We start from the raw sequence: 25,990 nt of genomic DNA, 5'->3' as shown, positions 1-25,990 counted from the left end.
AGTACAGGGATTCTTGTTATGAAGTGTAAATGCCTTTTAGATGCATCGTGCCCTTTCTGGGTCATTCAGGTCTCCACTCCAGCCCTGTTCATGTACTTATTCATATGCCAGGACCCTGGAGGCATCTGAGTGTGTCAGCCTTGCACCAGGTAAAAGCTATCTCTTAGTAAAGCCAGGGGTCACAGGGCTGGTTACCTGGACCACACTGTTTTATTCCCAGACAGGCTGCTTTTAATGATGCACACGCATGCACGCTCAGTCATGTCTCACTCTTTGTGACCCCGTGGACTGTAGCCCGCCAGGCTCCTCTGTCCATGGGATTCTCCAGGCAAGAGTACTGCAGTGCGTTGCCATGCCCTCCTCCAAGGGATCTTCCTGACCCAGGGATTCGAACACGTGTCTCTCACAGTATGAAGGTATTACATGCATTGTCAGGTGAATTCTCTAACACTAGTGCCACCTGGGAAGCCCCTTAATGATATAAGCATGCCTAATAAATTTATTTATGAAAGGACATTGTCATGGACATCGCTCAGTATTTTATAACATTTTTGTAAAGTCACTGGTTTTGTTTTGTTTTTTTATCTGATGGACCCTGGAGTGCAGACCTCTGCTTCTGTTTGCCTCTTCCCTCCATGTACTAGAAATCTGAAAGCCACATTTGTGACCCACCTTTTGCAATGTCCAAGATATCCATTATTTTTCCTAACAGTATCATCCCTATTACTAATATTCTCACTTATTATTTCTTATAGTATTACATGTATTTTTGAAAGCCAGTTTATTTGTAGAAGGAGGAGGCTATAAATGACCAAAACAAAAATCCATTCCCCACCTTTTCCCGTAAATTTCAAACCAGCTTTGCCTAATTCATCAAACTGTGGACTTGGGGTGGGGGGCAGGTGCTCTCCTCCCTCCTCACTTTCTAAAGTCGGCCAGAAAAGGATGCAAACTGAGAGGAGAGGCCAGTGCTGACCCATGGAGCCCAGGAGCCCCACAAACACAGCCCCTTCGGGAAGGGCTGTCCCCTCTACCTGCCGCACCCCACCCCTGAGGAGCAGCTGCAGCATGAGTACTGAGTCCTGGAGCCGCTGTGCTCAGTAGCTCACACTCTCACTCCTTCCCCTGGGCTCTGCTGCTCATGCCCAGCCAGCCACCTGTTCCCAACCAGCCTGGTGTCTCTCAGACACATCCCAGGCCGACTCCTGCTGCTCAGAGCTCTGCCAGCCAATCCAGCCCCTCGGGCTCCTTGTCCCGCCTGGACCAGGCAGGTGCCTCCTCCGTCACCTGCTCCCAGCCTCACCGGTGAAGTCGAGACATGGTGAAGTGGGCTCTGGTGCCTGCCAACTCCACCCCACCTCGTCTTCTTCCGGGAAGAGCCCCTGTCTTCAGGGCTCTAATCCACAGAGCCTAGACTCTGTCGTCCCCGTGTGGGCCCAGTCTTGTCTCCACTCAGCTCTTCCCAACAGCTTTAGCTCCCCTTCCTCCCACTCCCCCCTCACCTATCAAACCCAGGAATTCATTTCCGACAAAAAGGCAAAGGACAGTCCCATGCTCACTGCAGAGATTAGCTCTAAGGGGAGAGGCAGACAAAAGAGCAATGAACCGCGAAATGGCAAGTATTACACATGTGGCCACACAATCTGAACCTGCCGCGAGGGGACATCACCACTGACAACTACAAGAGTCCAACCAACTTCACCTTCTAAGGATGAACGTGTTAGTCGCTCAGTTGTGTTTGGCTCTTTGCGACCCTATGGAGAGAGTAGCCATTCCCTTCTCCAAGGGATATTCCCCACCCAGGGATCAAACCCGGGTCTCCTGCATTGCAGGCAGATTCTTTACCATCTGAGCCCCTAGAGGATGGCAAGTGAAAAAAATGCCAATGTAAAACCTAACAGCAAGAATAGCAGGTTACTATAGCCGCCGAGCCTTTATTAATGGCATTAGCAATTTTAATGACAATTTGTTTTAATAATAAAAGTCATGTCCATTTGTACACTAGTTATAGATACATGTATTCACATATAAGAACATAAGAAAAAAACAAGTTTATAACATGCCAACTGAATAAGGCACACAGTCATACATGGGTGTACATGAGTGGATCTATGAATAACCAGATATCACCCTAACAGTGCAATTTCATACACACGCATGTTTGCACGCATACACACCTACTCTAGATGCAGTATTACTTCCACAGTGAACAACAACAAAAGACCCTGGCTTCTGCTAACCAAGTTCTTCAACAGTTAAATTTTAGCCTCAAGATCCACTGTAAACCCCAGACTTTTTGGCAATTACAATTGCCAGTAAACAACTATTAGCTTTATAGGTTGCTCCTTCTCGTGTCACTCTTTGAATATTGCCAGCCTAGCATTAGCCTCAGCAGGAATCTGTCAACACCTTTTGGAATTCTGACCACATTCTCTAAAATATTAATCTTCCCTTGCCTTCCTGCCTGGCATCAATGCAAATTCAGTGAGTATCTTCTCCTTGCAGTGACATGGGGTTTTGAAGCTTGCAGGTCCAGTAGATTTGCTTCATCTTTTCAGACACTGGAGCAGAAAAGAATGATGAAAAATATAGAAAAATATACATAAGTAAGTATCTGAAACCAGGATATACTGATAACTCTGTGCACTGATGTGATATCTTCAGCAGTTCCACTTTCCTCCTCTGTTCCTGGGATGAATCAGGGAATGTCAATACAGTACATAACAATCCTGAATTTCTGCCACCTTCAAGACTGATCATGAACACAGTAAAGGTTTATTTATCATCTGCAAATATTACGGATTTGAGGCCAGATTTGTTTTCCAGTTTTTTTTTTTAATAAGCATGTCCAGATATGTAGATGTAACACCGCTTTACTAGGTCTGACACACTAAAGTTTTGGAATCTTTACTATAAAGAAGTCAAATACTGGATAACATGAGCACTTGCTTACAGGTCTCTAGAGACCTGGTCATTTGCAAAACAGTACAATAATTATATTCTCAAAGTGCTGTAAAAACTCAAGCTATACAGGCAAATTTTACACAGGAAATATTTCAAACTAATCTGGTCTCTGAATGAGGCAGTTTTCTTAGCAGATTTATTATACTTAATTAATTAAAGAAAGAGCTTTTAAATTTTCCAGAATACTAATAAACACTCATTTGGGCAAATGTATGGCTTCTATTAATAGTTATCATTTAATAAAGACCCTGTTCCAGAGGACAAAATAAACACACCAGGGTTCGTCTCAGGGTTAAACATTTAATACAAAAGAAAAACACATAGGGTCTCTGAAAATCAGCTAATTACAAGTCAATTCAATAACACTTCTGAACACCTGTTGTGTGACCAGTGTAGAGCTTTATATAGGGGCTGCAAACGATGAATAAATTTGATAGCCACACTTTCCTGTGTCTTTGAGTATCTTATACTTTTTTGTTGAAAACTAGACACTCTTAATAACAGTGGCAACTCTGAAAATCAGATTTTCCCTCCTTCCAGTATGCTGCTGCTGTTGTTACTGCTGTTTGTTTGTTTAGTGACTAATTCTGTAAGGTCTCTATTTTTCCATCACATGTAGCCACCGAAGTTTCTGCTCAGTTAGTTTAGTGGTCAGCTAATAACTGGACGGAGACCTTCCTTAAACGCCCTGAACAGTAAGTGTCCCACCCTCCGCCAAGGGGCTCTGTGTGTGTTGAGTAAGTCTTCAATGCTTCAACAATTTACAACCTTACTGGCCTTTACTTTCGGCTTTTTTGGAGTCTCCAGATCAGCCAGAAGCAACAATGAGGGGCTCTTCAAGTCTTCCTTGGGCATGCTCTGAGCCCTGCCCACATGCACGGTCTTCTACAGCAGTGGTCCCCAACTTCTTTGGCACCAGGGATCAGTTTCATGGAAGACAATTTTTCCATAGGCCAGGAGTTGGGAGGATGGTTTCGGGATGGTTCAAGTGCATTCCATTTATTGTGCACATTACTTCTATTCTTACTGGACCAACTCCACCTCAGATCATTAGGAATCAGATCCTGGAGGCAGGGGACCCCTGCTCTCGGGCACCAGGAATGTGTCAGAGCTTCTCAAAACCCCTTATGGACTTCCCACTTTCAAGACATTCTTCTTAAGTGTTTTAACCCATTTCTTGTTTGCTGCGGCTGCTGGCTAGTATCATAATTACAATGACAAACAACTGCTGCTGAGTGTGTTCAGCAGACATCCTAAGAGGGCTTCTAACACTGGGTAACCTACGAGCAAGGTCAAATAAAGACCAGCCCTGTGAATGAGGTTTTACCAGGCAGCTTCCAGACACGTCGAACGGCGGTAGTTCTCTGGGACTAGAGTTTTGGGGGAAGCTTTAAATCTGTTCTTCCCTTTCCAAAGACTACTAGGCTGCTTGTTTTAAAGCTACTATGAATATTACAGGGCTTCCCTCGGGGCTGAGCTGGTAAAGAACCCATCAGCAATGCAGGAGACCTGGGTTCGATCCCTGGGTTGGGAAGATCCCCTGGAGAAGTTAACGGCTACCCACTAAAGTATTCTGGCCTGGAGAATTCCATCAACTGTATAGTCTATGGGGTCGCAAAGAGTCAGACACTACTTTTACAATGCATACTACTATGTATAAAATAAACAACAAGGCCTTACTGTATAGCACAGGAAATTACATTCAATATCTTATAACAACCAAAGAAAAAGAATCTGAAAAGTACACATATACATATATATACGCATGCATAAAACTAAATCATTTTGCTGTACAAAATACAGACACCAACACAACACTGTAAATCAACCATACTTCATACACACACACATATACATATATATAAATTTTTTATAAAACCAAGCTACCATGGAGCCAGGGAGAGGGAACCGGAATAGAGCAAGTTAAGAGAAAACAAAATTCATTGTTCCTACTATGACTCAGTCATTTCTCTTGAATAAAAACTCCAAGGATTATAGCAAGTCTTTTGTTAATTTCCAGAATTCTGAAAAGTTGCTTTTGATCTTTTTTTCCAGTGTTCACATTGTTTTTAAGGAGAGGCAGATATCCAGACATCCTTCTATCATTCCGGAAGTAGTTCTTAATATAAATTTAAGTTTAAAGACATATTTTGTTATAGAAAAATGACAAGATGATAAAAATAGAAAAAAATGTAAAATTTCTGACCATTATCTTTTAAATGACTATGGCTATCAAATTACTATGATATTTGGATTCTGTTTAAATACATCAAAATGACAAGATTTACAATAAACTGAAGACTGTACCCTCTACATTTAAACTTAAACAACAACAACAAAAAAAAAAAAAAAAAAACAGGGTGAAACAGTATTAAGTAAAAGGGACTTTGCTTTCTCAAATTCCTTTAGGGGATACACAAGCAAAAAGAGTATTTTTCAAGTATTTTGTCAATTTGTTTTAATTAGGATAGGAGCTATAGTAAAGCTCACTTAAGTATATGTCTTAAAAAAGTTTTATCAACACCTTCAAATCAGCCTTCTGAAAATTACACAATGATGACATCATACATGCATTCAGGAATCTCAGAAACTCCCAGCCCAAAGCCCCACGTTCCTCGGCTACGGTCAAACAGCGCCACAATTAGGTCGAGGACTGGATCTCCCACGAGGCCCTTGTGCCAGGCCCCTGCTTCGGTCACCAGCCCTCCCTATCGGGCAGAACTGAGCGCAGATCAGAGGAGGAGACTGGTGCCCAACCACACCTCAGACTCACCAGGGGGTTAAAAATCATTTCTTGACTGACTGGTATTTTCTCAAGTGAAAACTAAAAAAGTTTTTAAGTAAATTTTCTCAACTATTTCGAGACCTTTCTCTACTAAAACTTTTTAAAAGATACTAAGTCCTGTAACGAAGGAAAACGAATACTTTCAAAGTATTTTGTCAACTTGTCTTAATTAGTATGGGAGCTATAGTAAAGCTCACTTAAGCATATCCGTCTTAACCTCTGATTTAGTTTATCCTCTCTGATGTTATTTTAGTGTGTGAGACTGTTCCAAAGAGGGTAGCAAGTTGAGTACATGGAGATTAAATTCAGTTAAACATGTTTTCATGCTTTGAATAGGATTTAAACACAAGACTTTTACTCAAACAAACCACTCTACCCAAATAAACATGGAAGCCTCATATTTCCCCCACCAACCAAAAAAAAAAAAAAAAAAAACAGCAACAACAATGTGCTCTTCAACTATATTTAACAACTTGGGTTTTTAACATTGTCTCAATAGCTTCAGTTTATTCTCCTAGACTCACTCTTTCTTCAGTTCAGTTAAAATTCACAAGCCTACCTAGTCTGAAGTTAAAACTAAATAGAAAGCTACACACTTCTATTTTACTCATTTTTAAATTTCCATTCTGGCTCCAAAACCCTGATACCAGTAAGAAGTCTGTGTCAATAATGACTTTAAAGTAGAAAACTCACAGTTTTGTTGTCTACCAGTGATCATGTCAAGACCTAAAAGGACACAGACCCCAAATACGTCTGCTTTAGGTTGAGTATCAGGATGAAGATAATGGTTTCATAATTTTCCCTGAATGTTTCTTAAAAATACCAAAATTTCACACAATACAAATAAGACAATCCCTTGGTTCAGATTCTACAAACACGTCCTAAACCCACAAGAGGATCCTTTACTGCTCTGCCCAAGGTCATTCAGCTAGCAAGGCGTCTTCCTTCTTCCATACCCACTCATCCTGCACAGAGATCAATAAAGAGCACAGAGCCAGCTTATAAGGAGAGGCAGTGACCAATAATTCTGTGTAACAAGATATAGTAAGTTCTAGAATTTTAAATAGTATCTCATTCAAAATTATCGAACTACTTACTATGATCTGGTTACACAAGTTTATTCAGAATGGCCAATGCCCACATCAATCCAGAATTATTTAAAAACTAGGTCTACAGAAAGTCAAGTTAAAGAAACAAGTGCTTAAACCCAATTACAATATAAAGATTTCCTGATCCCAATCTTTGCACTCCTTAAAAACAAAGAAAGAGAGTGAGGTAAATCTACTCTAGCTAACAGAAGTGCTAATCTCAAAAAAAAAAAAAAAAGGCTTCCTTGTCAATGAGAATACAGCAACTTTTCTTGGAAAGAACATAAAGATTTGGTATTGTATCAGTAGACACTATAAAATGGGGCAGCAGAAAGAGCACTGGTGTTGAGAAGCAGAACCTCAACCTGCTTTGCCTAAACCCTGCTTGGGTCAACATGCCAACAATCCCCAAGAAGATTTTCAGGCTACTATTGTCATTAAATCAATAAATCTCCAGCACAACGTGGCTAAATTCATTTCCCTACTCTATCCACACTCCAAGCTAAATCAAATCTTACACTCCTTTGTTTTCCATATTCCTTTCCTATCCTGCTGAACTGCCTGAAAAAATACACTCTCAGTGCCCTTGCCTTCCCTTCAAAATAAACCTGGGAAAAAGCGTTATAGCATTCCCTTCCACCCCCGCAGTCACTCTGCTGTGAATCAGGGAGAGAAGACAAAGCTTTAGCCTGGGGGGCCACACTACTTGGCCTATTTCTGAAATGCTGCATCAGCAACCAACAAGCAAGTTATAGAATCTGTTGTAACAAGGAAAGACTTGTCAAAGCAGAGGGTGTGTCTAAGCCTTATACATACCTCAGTGAAAATGAAAACTAGACTCAAAAATAAATCATGTCTATGTCCAAACTCAGTAGTTCACCACATATACATACTCAATAAGGCTGCTATAATATGACTTTTCAGAAGAGTATGCCATAAAATTTCCTACTGCAAAGGAAGCTCAAAGTTTTTACCCCACTGATATATTAAGCCAAAGATATCATTATATTAATAACTAAACAATCCTTCTTTTCCCAGTTACTAACTTTTGTGGAACACAAAATATAATTTTATAGTATGATTATTTTCAAAGGCTCAAAACTATTCATTTCTAAACTAGAGGGGAAATATACCATTGATAAAAGAGCAAAAATATCTAGAAATTTCTCTTTTGTCATAAAAGAATTTGTCCAGTTAAATACAATTTTATTAAAATATATAAACATATACAAAGTATATATGATTATACTCCATATAAATCCTAATCAGTATTTCCAAATCTGTCAAGAGAAAAAAATTCAAATTAATTCTTCAAAAACTCTTCCAAGTCATCTTCAGATCACACATCTCATGGAACATTAAAAAATAAATTATGAGGAAAACTGATACAAAGTCAAAAATTTCAAATCTGAATATCTCAAAGAGAAGGCTTGTTTTTAATCAACCAAATCCCAAGAAAAAACAATGATTTAAAAAAACACATCCATCCATTTATATAAACACACTGACACAGATTCATACCAAGTGTCATATGCCTGTAGAAGTTATCTTGTTAAAATCCATAATACAATTTGACACATTCACAATTCTTTAATCTTATTTAAGATGTAAAATCTGAAAGGGAGGTAAGGAAACAACCCAAAGTGTTATGACCTGCAGGAGGAAATGGCAACCCACTCCAGTATTCTTGCCTGGAGAACCCCATGGACAGAGGAGCTAGTCCATAGGGTCGCACAGAGTCGGACACGACTGAAGCGACATAAGCACGCATGCACGAAAGTGTTATGAAAGTATCCCAAATGCTTTTACAACACAAACTCCACCGAATCCCAGAGGTTGGTAAAGAACAGGGAGCACAAAGGCCTGAAGTGAGTGGACACAAACTAAAGAAGGCATGATTACAGACACAGGCACACCAGTGCAAATCACGCAGTACAACAGGCCAAAAGCAAGGCTCTGCTAATCAAATGGTTAAAACCACAGCACAGTTTGTGGTTATAATGAAACCTGGGGACAGATGATTCACAGATCACAACGAAACAATCCACAAGTCAGCTCTACCCAGGCTGGGTGAAAGCACCCGCCCCATGGCTTCAGCCTCCACAGGCCCTCCCCTCAGTGGGTCAGAAACCCTAGAAGAGCCCACTCAAGGAGGGCGCTCACCCTGAGACCAGCAGGTAAACACTGCAGATTCCTTGGGAAAACCCATACAGCAAGAGCTGCCAGACCTGAACCTGCAGAGAAATGAAAGGCTCTCCAAAGGAAGCATTTTGGAAGAGCAACATTCACTGCAAGCTGTGGGGCAAAGCCCAGGTTGGCCCCAGGTTCTTCCAACAAATCAGAGCATGCATCCACCGCTAGGGGAAGCAGACAAACAACCACATCACAAACAGAAAACCAAACACCAACTAGAAAACACCCAAAACCCCAAAGCATGACACAACCATGGGCTTTTTCAGATAGCATACAGTTTCTTGCAAGGAGTTAGTCACACACAATATCATGTTATTCTGCTTCCCACAGATAAGAATAGTTGGCCTCAGAAAGCTCCATCAGCCTTGCAAAATGGCAGACCTCAAGCTAGGACCTGGGTCTCTCAAATCTCACACTCTAAAAAAAGCAGTGAGTTTGGGAATCTCCTGCAAGTCACAGACATTTGAGAAGCACAGGGCAGACGGGATCAGCATGATGAACAGGGCACAAATAAACTCTTGGTCCAGGTGAGTTCTGTGTTCTCACTTTCTTAACACAGAAATGTAATTTCAATGCAAATGCCAGAATGAAAAAAGTAAGAACTTCCCTATAATTCAGCATTTAAGTTTATGATCACAGGGAATTTACGGGTAACTACACGACTGAGCGACTGAACTGAACTGAACTGAACTAGCTGTAAGAGGCCCTCAGTTTGTAGCAAAGGTGATAAGTAAATAGTAAGCCTTTATCTCCAAGTTTCAAAGTCCTTGGAACTGGCTGGAATAAAAACTGCAGGGGACTTCAAGAATGTGCAGGAAACAACAGGTGTTGAGCATGGGAGCTCAGCTCCCATGGACAGGAGTGGTCAGGGAGAAGGTGAAGGAGGGTGACAGGAACTATAATCAATCCTGTGAAACAAAGCCTCGCAAATTAAATACAAACAGGACCTCAGGAACCTCACAAACCTAACAGTGTTACTATGCGCTGATACCGAAATAAATTCAGTCACTGGCCTGACGCCAGGCCTGAACCGCTTCTCCTACAAGTAATCTTACAGACAACTTTCCCCACTCTCTCTTGTCTTTCTCTCGAGTTTCTATCTCTATGTGGATTTTCTGGGATCATACAAATCTATAACATTTCTAACCAGCCAGGATGCTTCAAACAAGGGAAGAAGATAAACAATAAGCCAGGAGAAATGTATGTCAAAAAGTATCCTGAATATACAAAGACCTTGAGCAGATCAATGCCCATTAGTTAAATGGACAAAAAACACAAACAGGAAAAAACAACAAATGAACAGTATACACATAAAAAGACATTCACTCAGCTGGCAGTTCAATAAATGGAAATGAAAATTACAATGGGATGTGACTGTTCACCTATCTGATTGGCATAGGTGAAAGTGGTTAACAAACTCCCAGTGGAGGAGTGTGGAGAATGGAGCACTCCATGCAGTGCCAGAGTCAGTGGAAAGAGGGAAACCCTTTCTGGACAGCAGTTTGGCAACATGTATCAAAACCTTGAAAATCACATGCCTAGTGACCAGTGATCTCACTTCTAGGACTTTGGCCTAAAGAAGATAATCGCGTTCTCACTATGAACTGTGATCCATTAAGAACTGGAAGTGTCCATTCAGATGTCCTGTTTCCACCATCCCAAGACCAGGAAGTTCTTCTATCATGAGAAGGATCAAATTAACATGAGTGTACAATGTGTTCGCTAAGTGCTTCCTTGGTCAAATGTTTTCTTGTTTCACAAATTTAATCTAAGTTCAAGTACCAGTAAGATAAACATGAGGTCTTTTAAAAGTAATTTAAATGGCCCTATTGCTTTTTTGGGATTCCCTGGTGGCTCAGCGGCAGAGAATCTACCTGCAATGCAGGAGGCCCAAATTCAAGTCCTGGATCGGCAAGATCCCATGGAAAAGAGAATGGCTACCCACTCCAGTATTTTTGCCTAGGAAACCCCATAGACAGAGGAGCCTAGCAGGCTAGAGTCCATGGGGTCTTTTGAGTTGAACACAACTTAGTGACTAAGCAACAATAACAATGATTGCTTCCCCTAGTGTTTTTATACTAAATTTAAGCCCTCTACTTAAAAACTTATTCATTATTCGTACAAGTTTGCATATCAGTCAAAACAGACCCAGTATCATGTAAGATCTGACTGCAACATCAGGGTCCAGCACACCTCTCCAACACCAGTGTGCCTTTTCCTCAAAAAGAGAGGGAGGCCATCTCTGGAGCTTGGTGTCCCTGTCCTCCAATGCACACTGCAGACAGCAGGGGGTCCTACCTGGCTCCTGGTCAGCGCTCCATAAAGGGAGTGATCATTGTTCCTGTTGCCAGCAATAGCTGCTCCTGCTTTCTGTGCGTTCCAGGGGTTCTACAGCCCCAACATAACTACCATCCAGGCATTTTACCTAATTTGCTACTGAACCACAACACATCATCAGCATTTGTAAAACTAATCATATCATTACAGGATTAACAATACTCCAACTTGCAAGCACTGCCCAGGAAGAACAGATCTGAGGAGGTAAAGTGGGAGAATTCTCCAAGCTGCCCTGTGCATCAGACATGCTCGTTTCTGCCTCCACCACAGAAGAACACCTTCTGTCTTCCAACACCAGGCTCTCTCGTGGCCTCTGGCAGTGCTGTGACTGTTCCTAACAACCGTCACCAAGCATCCCCCGTTCAGCCTCTCAGAGGACAGGTTGCACCTGCTGCCAATCAAAAACAGCCAGACCCTGATTCCCTCCATTCCCCATTCCCCCCATGTCTGTCCAGGCACTGAGGTCTGCCAGGCATAACAAGTAATGTGTCACTTTAATAAATTCTACAGCTCAGCTAAATATTATATTGATGTAATCGTCACATTCAGGAGTGCTCATTTAGAAACCTAAAATAGTCTGTGATTTAGTTTCAATACTAGTGTCAAAAGACTCCTGAGATGCTTTTATGATTTAAAGGGACATGATCTAAGGTATCAAACCTATACTAACCCCTGGGAAAAACATCCATTTGAAATTTGACGAGTATATCTTCTTTACTTATAGGAGCAAGCTGACATCTTCCTAACTTTTGCCTAATTTACCCTCTCAGTTTATAAAGGCATATGCCTTAAGGCCATCTATTTCTAATAAATTTCCAATAAAATGAAAAATAGAAATCCAGAATTATAGCACTATCTTTTGTAACTGCTATTATGAAGGTGATACTGAACTTCAACAAGTTTTGAAGCGGTTCAGAATCTGCCACTGTGGCCTAAAAATTATCTTAAGCTGAAGGCATTTGAGTTCCTAAAATCTCTGCCTAAAAACAGAGCCTCTCAAAAGAATTCAATTGTCATAAATCCCCTTTCAAAAGCAACCTGAGAAGATTGGCTTTTACCATCAGAAATAAGTCTCCACACCACACCTAAACACACACTGTCACAAAATGATTATCACCCATGTATTCTTTTAGGGCCCACTGAGCTCTTCAAAAATTCATTTGTTTTCTATAGGCGCCCTTTCTCCCTCTCCCCTACTCTTACTAAGAAGCCACTTGCCTTCCTAGAAGAACCCTTCTCCCCTCCCCATCTCTTATTAAGATAGTATATAAGCCACAAATTCTAACCAACCCTCTGAGTCACATTTTTGTCTCTAAGTAAATCTGTCTTTTCTCTTGCTACTCTGTCGGTTTAATTTGCAAGCCCCAAAATCATGAGGAGAGAGGAAAAGTTTTTCCTCCTTGACAATTTAAGTCAGTGAAGTATCAATACACTGCACTATATGTACATATGAGAACCATGCAAACATCCTTATTATTCTAAACAATGATATGATTAACATTTAACACTTCCTTTTTAAGTTCTCCCTCACTTTTCTTTAAACTTCCTCTTAATATCTTTCTTGTTTCTAACTTTTAGATTGCTTTCAAGTACTATTCTCCTAAGTATAATTTAGCAGAAATAATTTGTTCTTCTATCCACTTCTGATAAATCAGAACATACAATTAAGAATTAGAAATGCTACTTATTTTTTGCCAGTTTACAAAAACTTCTCAAGTACAATTGAGCTAAAGCATCCTGTTGATTAAATAAAGCAAGCTACTATTTCACCAACCACTGAGAAATGGAAGCTTTCTGAAACACAGATTTAAAAACACAGTCACTTTGTATAAAATAATGACATCTCCCTCACCAGACTTTATTGTCTGAAAACTGATTCGATGAGGATAAAAAATAAAATGACAAATATAATTTGTCCGAAGGAAATGGCAACCCACTCCAGTGTTCTTGCCTGGAGAATCCCAGGGACGGGGGAGCCTGGTGGGCTTCCGTCTATGGGGTCACACAGAGTCGGACACGACTGAAGTGACTTAGCAGCAGCAGCAGTACAGAGATAGACACTTTGTATCAAGATGTGAAAAATAAACCATAGCGACAACCCCTCCATCCAGAGGAAGCCTTCGGCTCATATGGTACCCAGCCCTCCCTTGGCGTGAGGTTCTCTGAAGTTCACCTCAATTAGCTAACCTCCCATGGCTAACAGAGCATCAGGATGCTGGTGCCCACAATTAAGAGAGATTTTTCCTTGGGGCTGTCACACTTTCATCTTGCTGTGCAGAAAAGCAGTGTGTCCTGTGTGCACACTACTTTACTAAAAAAATCACAATCAACGGTCAGTGGCAGGCTGGACCACCAAAGCATGATGATCTTTAAAAAAAGAAAGACTGCCAAAAGATACCCATGATGTTAAAATAAACAACAACTTTACAAGCTTGCCAACCTATGATCATTCCCCTTTGCAGGTTCAACCAATCATGTCTTTGCTTATAAACCTCAGGGCTGGTTCTGTACTGGTGACAAAGCATCCAGATTTGACTGTCTGGACCCATTTCCTTTCCACCACCGAACCTCACACCAGCCACAAACTACTACAGCAGCAACCAGAACTCAAGGCTATTGCCCACCTCCCCCAGCCACCGGCAAAACATCCTTCGTCTGCTTTCAGAGCTAACTGCTTCTCCTCCTGCAAGACTCAGCTCAAAGGTCCCCCTTTTGCAGGAAACAAATCCTTTCTTGTACTGGGCACCTATGATCATTACCCCTGATGTGTACATGTCTCTCTCCCAGGGTCCATGAGCTATGCAGCTTCTGATGTCTCCATGTATAATTCAATGTTACACTTCCGGTCACAGAAGACAGCGGGCACATATAGAAGACAGCGCGGGCACATAATAAATGTTTAGCAAATGCATGAGTGCACAGATGAACAAAATAGTAAACGAGCAAACAAACACAGGAGCTAATGAATGAACTTTCAAGCTGCTGCTTGGAGAGAGGAAAGGGTCTTTTAATTCTTAATAACATTAAGCCCCAGATGATCCCCAAAGAACGCCTGGAGCGCCTCACCTCCTCTGAATTACTCTTCACTTCTATGCACTCAGTTCATTTGCGCATGTCCTCAGACACAATGTCCCCAGCTTTCATCCAATACGTGACCACCTCACAAGTTCCCGTTCCTTATTCCACAGCTGCCTTTGTGTAGTACATGCAATAACCTATTCATTCATTTCCATAAAGACTCCCAACTAAGACATAAGCCCCCAGGGCCTGATTCTTTTGTCCTTGTAATCCCAGAGCCTAACACGGTGCCTGACAAATAGCAGGCGCTCAATACGTATTGGGCTTTCCTGGTGGCTCAGACGGTAAAGCGTCTGCCTACAATGCGGGAGACCCGGGTTCGATCCCTGGGTCGCAAAGATCCCCTGGAGAAGGAAATGGTAACCCACTCCAGTATTCTTGCCTGGAAAATCCCATGGACCAAGGAGGCTTGTAGGCTACAGTCCATGGGGTCACACAGAGTCGGACACGACTGAGCGACTTCACTTCCTTCACTTCAGTACATATTAGATGGGTAAACGAATGAATGTAGAAAGGAAGGGGAAACCACTTTCACAGTTTGCGTTTTACTTTTTTCTTTTGGCTAAATCTTCTGATTTTTCCAGGTAAACTATGGAAAAAGAGAGATGATGAGGGAAGAATAGAAAATCGTGTACAGTCAAATCAATGCCTGAATAAAAATCTGCGTGATACCACAGTCTTTTTCTACATTAAGAAATCAGCTTACTGTCTCTCAGTGTCTGTTCGCAACAGAATAGTTAAACAAGTTTTGTAACTGGATAAGGCTGAACAAATTACAAAACTTATAAAAGACATTGTTAATAGTGTTCATATCTGCCAGGCCCTATGCCAAGATCTTTCACATATACCGTTTTTCTTAATCTGCAGAAATACTCCAAAGGGCTGTGTTCAGAAAACAGAGGCTGAGAGAGGTTAGGTCACTTTGCCCTTAAGTTGTGGCACCTTGGGTTACACCCAGGATGGTTCAAACACCAGGTTTTGACTAAAAGTTACAAAAAATTCTAGGGCTTATTTTTTAAGATTAGAATAACAGTGTAGAAAGAATTTCAAAAGCTTATGTTTGCATCCTCACTAACGATCGTGCATGCATGTTCAATCTCTGAGTCATGTCTGACTCTTCGTGATCCCATGGACTATCACCAGTTAATAAGATACCATTTACCATTATTAGGTATTTTGTTGAATCCTTGTTAGCCACCAGATCACTAAAGAGCACAGGAGAAATAAATGCAGCCTTGGAAAATACCCCCAAGTATGGCAGCATCTGCTCCAGGCTCTGAATCTAAACAGGGCCTCCCTACTGCTGATACGTTTGGGGAGTACCAGCAATTCTTCAGTACACCTTTAAAACAGTACGAACCAGAATCTGAAGAGGCCGTGGGGAAAGGGCACTCTGACCACAGTGAAGTTAAAATGGAACAACCTTTCCACAGGGCAATCTCTAGGCATGTATTAAAAGTCATAATAAAGTGCACATTCTTGGACATAGCAAGTCTACAGGTAATAGTTTATCTTAAAGAAGTAACTGAATAATGCTTAGAGATGTACAAATAAGAACTGAAAGATCAAACAAGAGCAGAATGATCAGTTTATCCAAGATACAGACACACAACGGTATATTATATGCAATCATTAAAAACAGTGACGTATCTATACTTACTGCTCTGCTGAAATGTCCACAGAAGCTCTACAGCTAACAGCTGTCACCCCCCTCCCAGATCATTCCCTCTTCCTGGGGGTACCCCATGTCCAATGTGTATGTGGGGGTGGGGGTGGGGGGTAGTTAAGGCCCCACCCACATGCCTCAAGGTAAGATAACTCAGAAGGGCCAGCGGAGCTCCAGAGCTCCCTCTGCATCACAGCTCAGCTCCTCCCTCTGCTCAGTCTTGCTTCCCTCACTCCCTGACCAGTAATGATGCAAAGAGCACATCCAGTAAACATCTGGCAGGTAAATCTTTGTCTCAAAGACTATTTCCAGAATCTAACATGAGTGGCTTACCCTTAGTAGGCTCATATCATGTAAGTCAGCCACTGTATACATATATATATTATATATTGCTGTTGTTGTTCAGTTGCTAAGTCATGTCTGACTCTTTGGAACCCAGTGGACTTCAGTACGTCAGGTTCCTCTGTCCTCCACTATCTCCTGGAGTTTGCTCAAATTCATGTCCATTGAGTCAGTGATGCTACCTAACCAACTCATCCTGTCACCCTCTTCTCCTCCTGCCTTCGTCTTTCCCAGCATCAGGGTCTTTTCCAATGAATCGGCTCTTCGTATCAGGTCACCAAAGTTTTGGACCTTAAGTATCAGCTTAATATTATGTATAATATTATACATAATATTATAATAAATGTAAGATGAATCACTGGATAAACTAACCCAATCTACTACAAAGAACAGTGAATGAATGGTTGAATGAATGAAGGCAAACTCAGCAGCCCAGAGGTTCTGGCGGTAGTCAGGAATGAATGGAATGGTGAACCATGGTCATCCATAAAACAAAAATTTGTAAAAAGGATTTGAGATCCAGGCCCATTAAAAAGTAGATACTATGACCAAGGGCTCATATATTTTCAGGCCTCAAGCAAAACCAGTGGCCTTACAGAACCAGAATTCCAGAGTGAAACTATACATGGGTATAATCCACTGCATGATTACTAGATCCTAAAAATAATCACTGCAAATCTTGTCCATCTACAATCAAAATGTTGCAATACGTGCAGACAGATGTTTACTATGTAGAAAGAGGACAGCGCTTTCTCATCTTTTACTCCAATCCCCACAAAAACTTCATAAACCAGTATGTGAAAATGTACTAATTAATTTCTTCTTAGGGGCCCAAAGTCCTTACAATTAATATTGAACTTAACCAAGAAGTCTAACTTCAAGTAGTTTAACTTCAACTATAACCCAGCCATGGCTTCCTCAAGGTTTCCCTAACCACCAAATCTTTTTTTGTAGAATCAGTAGTTATAAATAACTACTGACTAACAGTGAAAAACTAAGAACAATATTACCCTGCCCTGGTGTCCACACTGCCAAGGAAGCACAAGACAGAAAACCATTCTATGAACTCCAAACAACTACAATAAATACTATTAACTTTAGGTGAAGTCATAAAGTTTGAATGCTTGCAGATGTAGATCACAACTGACTTGAACAGTGAGAGCAAATCATTTAAAAGTTTAATAATATAAATGTACTACACTCTTGAAATAACTGATGTGTAATATTTATAATTATGAAATTTAATGTCACAGCTAAATAGAAAATTGACTTAGAAATACTATGAGTTCAATTAATGTCATCCTGAAATTTAAAAATAAGTGAGTTTCATCAGTTGATTGAGAGGCTGCACGTAAATTCACCAAAGCCACCTCTCCCACATCCACATTTAAAAACACATCTTTAAATGATAAAAAAGAACAAAAAAGCATTTATAATTTCCTTATTTATCAATTTTGCACACAGGAGACCTCAGCACTCATATGCAATTATCATCAACTGCAGTGAGAGATTCTTCACATTAAGGTGGATCACTCACGGAGACTTCACACCACGTCAGAATCAAGAATTTGGCATCATGAAATTCAACTCACTGGGGACTCCTTGGTGGTTCAGTGGCTAAGACTCCACCCGTGCTCCCAGTGCAGGGGGCCCAGATTCAATCCCTGGCCAGAGGACTAGATCCCACATGCCGCAACTAAAGACCCTGCATGCCCAACTGAGACACAAAGCAGCCAAACAAATAAATAAACAAACATTAAAAACAAAAAAATTGCAACCCACTGCTCTAACAGAAGTTTGTACCTTCTCTAAGTGTGATTATTGCAATGTTTGGCCCATTTCTTCCTTTTTTCCCCCATTCATGTAATAAAACAAGCTCCAAATCACAAATACATACCTTAACACAGATATACACAGAACTGCTAAATATACCTGAGATTGCCACTTCAGTGGAAAGCAGTAACAGGGGCACCATAACTGTATCCTAACGAAAACGTTCCCTCACACCACCTTTATGAGATCTTATCTTTTGAAGAAAGAAGAAAAGCGAACAGTCAACCTGAAACTTTCAAGCAGATGCAGGGTAAGCCCTCCAAACCATCCCCAGGAATGCAAGCTCTGGTGAGGACCAGGTCCTTTCTTGACTGCCACCTGTCCTTTAACACTTAACACAGTACTTGTAACATGGTAAATGCTTAGTATCTTTTGAATGAGTGAATGGCAGCTGTCATTCACTGATCACTTACTCTCCTTGACAAACTTGACTAAGCTTGTTACAAATGTAACCAGCCTCTAAAACAACAAGCACTGGGGACTGGGTAGAGAAGGGACACTCTGAGCCTCATGATAAGTTCCTGAGGGAGCCAATACAATCAGTATAATTCTTTTTCCCGATTTTACAGGGTAGGAAAGTGAGGTTCAAACAGCTGTCCTTCCCAATATGACAAAACTGAATGGCTGAGCAAGGAGTCTCTTCTTTCTCCTCTGCCACATCAATACCAAGATGAAGTTTAGTACAAAAAAAGGGAGAGGGATCCATTAAAGTGACTCAGAGAATCTGCTTGCAAGGTGGAGACCCAGGTTTGATTCCTGGGTCAGGAAGATCCCCTGGAGAAGGGACCTGTAACCCACTCAGTATTCTTGCCTGGAGAATTTCACAGAGGAGCCTGGCGGGCTACAGACCATGGGGTGGCAAAGAGTCAGACACAGACAAGCAACTACACGCTCCTACATGGGGAAAAAAAAGAAAAAGAACATACCAAAGACAGTCTGGCCAAAATTTGACTTTTCAAACATTCACAAATGGGATGTTTGTTCCTGGGGGGAAAAAAAAACTTCCTATTTCAAAATTGCAGAGATATAGCCAACGGGGCCTAAGGTTCTGTTTCTAATAGGCTAATCTTCAGCCTCCTCTGCTCTGATCACCGTGGGTGTTCTTCTAAGTGCAGTTCACCTGTTTAAAAAGTAAGTGATCTACATAAAGGAGGGCTTTGGAAGCTGAAACCTACAAGTTAAAAGTCAGATATTAGGAACCCAATCTCTCCTCATTAAAATATACCTATATTCCCTGCCCTGAAAACCTGCTTGACCAGAGGAATTCAAAGAACTGCCCAAGTCCGAAAAAGTGTCTGCCCAGCACCCTATAAGACTGTGTCTCTGCAGTGACAACGGCAATCCTGTGGCATCTTCACTGTTCCTTAAATGCTCCCTCAAAAGGTGCATTCAGATTATTAAGCTTCCTCCTAAAATGTGAAGTAAAATTAAATAATGATTTTTTTCTAAACTCCGGGCTGAGAACGGAAGTCAAGTTCAGATTCTCTTCCTTCCTCAAGCGAGCAGAATTAAAGCACACACCCCCGCCCCCTCAGTCCAGCGACACACACACGACACACACACACACACACCCTACAGTAAAAACGTCTCGGGGACTCTTCACCTGTGGCAATCGACACAGCAAGCCCCGCTCGGCCGGGATTTGCGGCTCCCCTTCACTCAGGGGAGGGGACGGCGGGTGGGTGAGGGGAGCACAGAGAAGAAGGAACTGGTGCCTAAGTTTTCAATCGGACCATTCTTCTCAACTTGAGCAGCTCTTTCTTTCCTTCCTTCCTTCCTCCCGCCTGGTCGAGGGCACACACTCAGCTTTGCCAGCGCGGGCACAACGGGCAGGGCCCGAGGGGAGCGCCGCCCCGACCGGGGACCCGAAAGCCCCTCGGAGTTTGGGGCGCAGGCGGCCCGGGGCGCGCGGCCGCAGAGCCGCGCGGACACCGAACCGGGGCCGCCGATCGATCGCCGCCGCCGCGCGTGGGGACCGGGAAGGGGCGGCCGCGGCGGGGCGGAGGGGCGGGGTGAGCACTTCCTGACTCTCGCATTGTCCACGCATCGCCCGCGCCACCCCGGGCCCCGCCGCCGCCGCGCCGTCCCCGTCGGTGAGGAAGTTGGCGCTCGCCCGACCGGACCCGACTTACCGTTCTTGGCGTCGCCCGCGGCCGCAGCCCCCGCGGCGGCCGCGGCGTTGGCGGCGCCCGGCCCCGCGCCTCCCGCGCCCGCCGCGCCCCCGGCGCCGGGAGCGCCCGCCGCCGCCGCTCCGCAGCCGGCCGCCGCCGCCAGGGCCCCCCCGGCCGCCGCGCCCGCCGCGCCCGCCACGGCCAGGGCCCCGGCTCCATTTTCCTGCTCGTCCCCGCTGCTGTTGGCGCGCTTGTTTTTGCGGCCGCCTTTACTGTTTTTGGGGTTGGGCATCTCGCGAGCGTCCAGGTGCCCCGCGTCGGCGAAGGCGGCTCCCAGCGGCGCGACGCCGGGGTCGGGAGGCCGGGAACGGAGGGCGCGGGCCGGCGGCTCCGCTGGCGCCCGTCTAGCCGCGCGGCCCGCGCCGCGCCATCCCGGCTGCCGCGCCCTCCCCGGCTTCCTGGAGCCGGCGCGCGGTCACCCGAGGCTCGCGGGCGCCGCGGGCTCGGGGCGCGAGCAAGACTCTCTCCGGCCGGAGGGAAAAGGCGGGTCTCGGGCTTGTTTTGATTCGGCTTCGCTGACACGCTCTGGCCCCGCCCCCTCCCGTGACGACACTGGGGATTCGGCCTGGCCGCACCCACCAGGTGACCTCATGGTGGCCTGGCCCGCCCGCATGACGTCACGCCCCGCGCTGAACCAGCAGCCTTGGAGTGACGTCATCGGGGCGCCCGCACTCCGGATCTCCAGCTGCACCTGGGCGCCTGCGGACCTACCTTCCTGAAATGGTCCTAAACGCCAATCCAGTCGGAAAAAGCAATGGCAACCCACTCCAGTACTCTTGCCTGGAGAATCCCAGGGACAGAGGAGCCTAGTGGGCTGCCGTCTATGGGGTCGCACAGAGTCGGACACGACTGAAGCGACTTAGCAGCAGCAGCTTCCCATCCAGTGGCATTAGTCGGAGGCCTTCTTACCTTCATGTAATTGAGGCTTAGAACAATATGAATGATCGGGGGGAAATGGGGGGGTGACCAGAACAGAATTGGAAAACAGAGGGTTTCTAATTAATCATCCCTCAAAAGGCTCTGCCATTCAGAAACAATTGTAGATTCACCAATTAAAGAAATCGAGTCAAGTTCCTAGACAATGAGAAAGGACAGAAGAGTCCCTGAATGGAAGGCCGTCACACTCTAGTGGTGAAACCGCTGGTTCAAACAGAACCCACCATCCAGGGATGATACTAAACGTCTCCTGGGACGGAGAAGCAGGCCCTTCCAGCAGGGGAAACCCAATCCCCGTGGACTGAGTTGTCCTGAAAGATCGACGGCCACTGTTGTGAGCAGGTGGAGAGCAGAGGGTGACACCAGTGATAAGGCAGTGACTTGAGGGGCAGGGAACCCCAGGAACAGATTCACGTGGTCTCTTTTTCTGCAACTCTTTTTCGGCTTCTTTGAAGACCAGCTCCTTCCCACCCTTCAGGTGTCAGCTCAAACACATCGCTTCCTTCACAATGATAGAACTGACACCATCCCCCAGAAGGGCTATCAGAAGTACCGCCTTGCTGCTGCTGCTGCTAAGTCACTTCAGTCGTGTCCGACTCTGTGCGACCCCATAGACAGCAGCCAACCAGGCTCCCCCGTCCCTGGGACTTATGTTGTCAATGTATACATGTTTACTTATTTCCTGTCTATCTGCTTCTCAAATGAAAGTTCAACATGTAGGAGATTTTATCTGTCTTGGGCACCTCAGCAGGACAGCTGGCATGTATTTGTTGAATGTATACCTTAAGTTCTTTAGCCATGAACTGTGGAGGGAAAATTATGTTAACTGACAATTTACAGTTATCCCTTTCTATACAGCGTGATCTTCTTTAATTAACCCAGCTCTCCAGTGAAGAATCTTGGAACTCTGCTCAATGTTATGTGGCAGTCTGGATGGGAGGGGAGTACGGGGGAGAATGGATTTATCTATATGTATGGCTGAGTCCCTTTGCTGTCTACCTGAAACTACCACAACATTTTTAATTGGCTATGGTCGAATACAAAATAAAAAGGTTTTTTTTTTTATCTTTTTAAAAAATCTTTAGTTGTGTTCTGAAACATAAAGAGGTAGATAGGGAAGTACTTGCCCTGTGTTCACATAATGGGGAGACTGCCTGGGAATATTTGGCATTCATAACAGAGCCAGGAGCTGCAAGAGAACACACTCAGGAGCAATTGCAGGTTGGACTTTTCAGTAGGAAAGTGATGCATCTTTTAATCCCTAACTTTGCCAGAGGAGAGTTGATTTCCAAGGAAATCAACCCTGAATATTCATTGGAAGGACTGATGCTGAAGGTTAAGCTGCAATATTTTGGCCACCTAATCTGAAGAGCCGACTCATTGGAAAAGACTCTGATGCTGGGAAAGATTGAGGGCAGGAGGAGAACAGGATGACAGAGGATGAGATGGTTGGATGGCATCACCGACTCAGTGGACACGAGTTTGAGCAAACTCTGGAAGACAATGAAGGACAGGGAAGCGTGGCATGCTGCAGTCCATAGGGTCGCAAAGAGTCGGACACCACTTAGTAACTGAACAACAACAATTTTCATGTTTATGTCTCCCTCACCCTGACTCCTCCAAGCAGTCGGAGAGGCAGGATTGTCTATCTTTCTAACTGCAGAGTCTAGCATAAAGCCTGACCCACAGTTAGCATTGGATAAAATTTTGTAGAATGGATAATGCCTAAAGCATTCCTCTTCTGGCTACATTCTTCTGAACCTTTCAGTCTCAGCTAAATCGTCAGTTCTCTGTGATCCCAATGTACTCCCTGTACCTTGCCCACAAAAGCTTTCACACAGTGTGGAAAGTGCTTGTTTACTTGTCTCTTGCCTGGGCCCCCCGTCCAGACGATAAGCTGTGTGATGGCAGAAGATATCTCTCTGAGGTGTCACTGTACCCCATGGTGCCTAACATAGTGCACTGTACACAGTAGGTATTTAGTAAGTGCACGACAAATACATGAGTATGTAAATGGACAAATGCTTTGAAGGTAGATGCAGCAGGATTTGGTGGCCATTTGGATGTGAGGGATGAAGGAGAGAGGTTAGAAATTCTGAAAATTGAGAGAAAGATGGTAGGTAGTGAAATGAAGACTTCAAGGGGAGGCTATGGGAGCTGGGAGGAAGATAGTAGTTAATGTGGGCCATTACACTTAGATTAATTTCATTACTTATATCCCTCCCTAGAGGTGGCTGAGAGATCTCAAAATATTTTGGTGACTTCAGCTTTGACTTTTTTTTCTCTTTAAGGCTTTTTGGGTTTTTATTTTTAAGTGGTGAGGATAAAGATGCTTTAAAGTACAGGGAAATTGAGACCATTACTTTTTTGAATAAGCGCATTGCTGCCATACCATATTGGATCAGAGTAATCATGCATGTACCCTGCAGACAGACATTCACACCAGCTGCCTCCCACCTCTACATAACTGAGACTTCAGAATTGGAAACTTTCCCACAAAAATATCATAATTGGCTGAAAGAACACAGACACCCAGCCACTTGCTGTTCTTGTTCATTGTGTGAGCCACCTCCTTCTCATTCAAACTGAAACAAAATGAACGGGAGGAAGGAGAAGCTGGGCCACTTCTTTCAAGCTCAACCTAGCTAGCCTATTTTTAGCCTTAGGCAAATTTGACACACAGGCAATAGTTCCGATTTTATTGCAACAACAACAACAAAAAAAAACAGGTGCTAAAATCAAAATGTTAAAAATAAAACTTAAGTAGGGTTAAAGGATTCCATTTTTTACTTCCATGCAACATGTGGAATTTTACAGGTCTCCTACTGTTCTAGCCCTTTTATCTTTCCCTTTTCCCCATATTTCTGAAGGTGTGGAAAGAGAGGGAGAGACAGAACAAAGCAGGGAGGGAGGAAAGGAAGGAAAGACACTACCAGGCTAAAAAGCCCAAGATGGCAGAGGTGACACAAAACCCTGTCCTCAGGACTTCCAGAGGAAACATGAAGAGCTCTAAGAAACCAGGAAAGCTACTGTGTTCTGCTCATCCACCCATGGCTTCTTTTTCTTTAATTTCCCTGATCAACTCATGTGCTCTGAAATAAACTTCAAAAAATTGTACCTCTACCTAAGGTTTCCTTCCCCCAAACTTCATCACCCAATCCATCACTCAGGTCTTCGTACAATTAAATAAAACATAGCAACAAACCAAGGACACTAATCTAAACAATTTACAACCTTGAGAAAAGGGGCAACAAGCTAATCTTCAGGGCTGGATGAGAATAAGTGGTCATTGTTTCAATGTGGCTGTTCTGTTTGGCTTCCTGTTTGAAATTTGTGCTTGTCTTCTGAACTCTCAGGTTTCCCTGTGGCTCAGATGGTAAAGAATTTGTCTGCAATGCAGGAGACCTGGGTTCGATCCCTGGGTTGAGAAGATACCCTGGAGAAGGAAACAGCTACCCACTCCAGTATTCTGGCCTGGAAAATTCCGTGGACAGAGGAGCCTGGCAGGCTAAATCCCTGGGGTCACAAAGAGTCAGACATGACTGAGCGACTTTCACTTTCACTTTCTGAATTCTCAGAGTGAACTGATTCATTTGATTCATTTGGGCCAGAGTTAACCTGCAAATCATTCAATATAATGGGGTTCTCAAGGCAAGTATACTGAAGTGGTTTGCCATTCCCTTCTCCAGTGGACCACATTCTGTCAGACCTCTCCACCATGACCTGCCCATCTTGGGTGGCCCCACACGGCATGGCTTAGTTTCATTGAGTTAGACAGGGCTGTGGCCCGTGTGATCAAATCGACTAGTTTTCTGTGATTATGATTTCAGTGTGTCTGCCCTCTGATGCCCCCTGGCAATACCTACCATCTTATTTGGGTTTCTCTTACCTTGGTCGTGGGGTGTCTCTTCACAGCTGCTCCAGCGGAGCACAGCTGCTGCACCTTACCTTGGACGAGGGGTATCTCCTCAAGGCCATCCTTCCTGACCTTAGGAAAAGGAGTACGTGAAGGTTGTATATTGTCACCCTGCTTATTTAACTTATATGCAGAGTACATCATGAGGAACGCTAGGCTGGAAGACGCACAAGCTGGAATCAAGATTGCCGGGGGAAATATCAATAACCTCATATATGCAGATGACACCACCCTTATGGCAGAAAGTGAAGAGGAACTCAAAGGCCTCTTGTTGAAAGTGAAAGAGGAGAGTGAAAAGGTTGGCTTGAAGCTCAACATTCAGAAAACAAAGATCATGGCATCTGGTCCCATCACTTCATGGGAAATGGATGGGGAAACAGTGGAAACAGTGTCAGACTTTATTTTGGGGGGCTCCAAAATCACTGCAGATGCTGATTGCAGCCATGAAATTAAAAGACGCTTACTCCTCCGGGAGTTGGTGATGGACAGGGAGGCCTGGCGTGCTGTGATTCATGGGGTCGCGGAGAGTCAGACACAACTGAGCGACTGAACTGAACTGAACTCCTTGGAAGGAAAGTTATGACCAACCAAGATAGTATATTATAAAGCAGAGACTTACTTTGCCAACAAAGGTCCATCTAGTCAAGGCTATGGTTTTTCCAGTGGTCATGTATGGATGTG

At 43.6% G+C, this 25,990-nt stretch overlaps 1 protein-coding gene across 1 annotated transcript in view; it reads right to left on the bottom strand.

The window, feature by feature from the left end:
* The window catches only part of HECA (HECA ribonucleoprotein granule regulator), a 42,934-nt gene extending 22,100 nt beyond the window's left edge, over positions 1 to 20,834 (bottom strand). Inside the window, exon 1 of the mRNA XM_055433072.2 lies at positions 20,419 to 20,834. Coding sequence (XP_055289047.1) covers positions 20,419 to 20,689 — 271 coding nt within the window. The 5' untranslated portion in view covers positions 20,690 to 20,834. The remainder of the gene's footprint in view (positions 1 to 20,418) is intronic.
* Positions 20,835 to 25,990: the final 5,156 nt, after the last annotated feature.

Source organism: Moschus berezovskii, chromosome 10 (assembly GCF_049115385.1).
Source record: "Moschus berezovskii isolate FMDL1 chromosome 10, NW_MosBer_1.0, whole genome shotgun sequence".
Lineage (NCBI taxonomy): Eukaryota > Metazoa > Chordata > Mammalia > Artiodactyla > Moschidae > Moschus > Moschus berezovskii.
The sequence above is the reverse complement of the archived record's forward strand: the minus strand, read 5'-3'. Positions and strand labels throughout refer to the sequence as shown.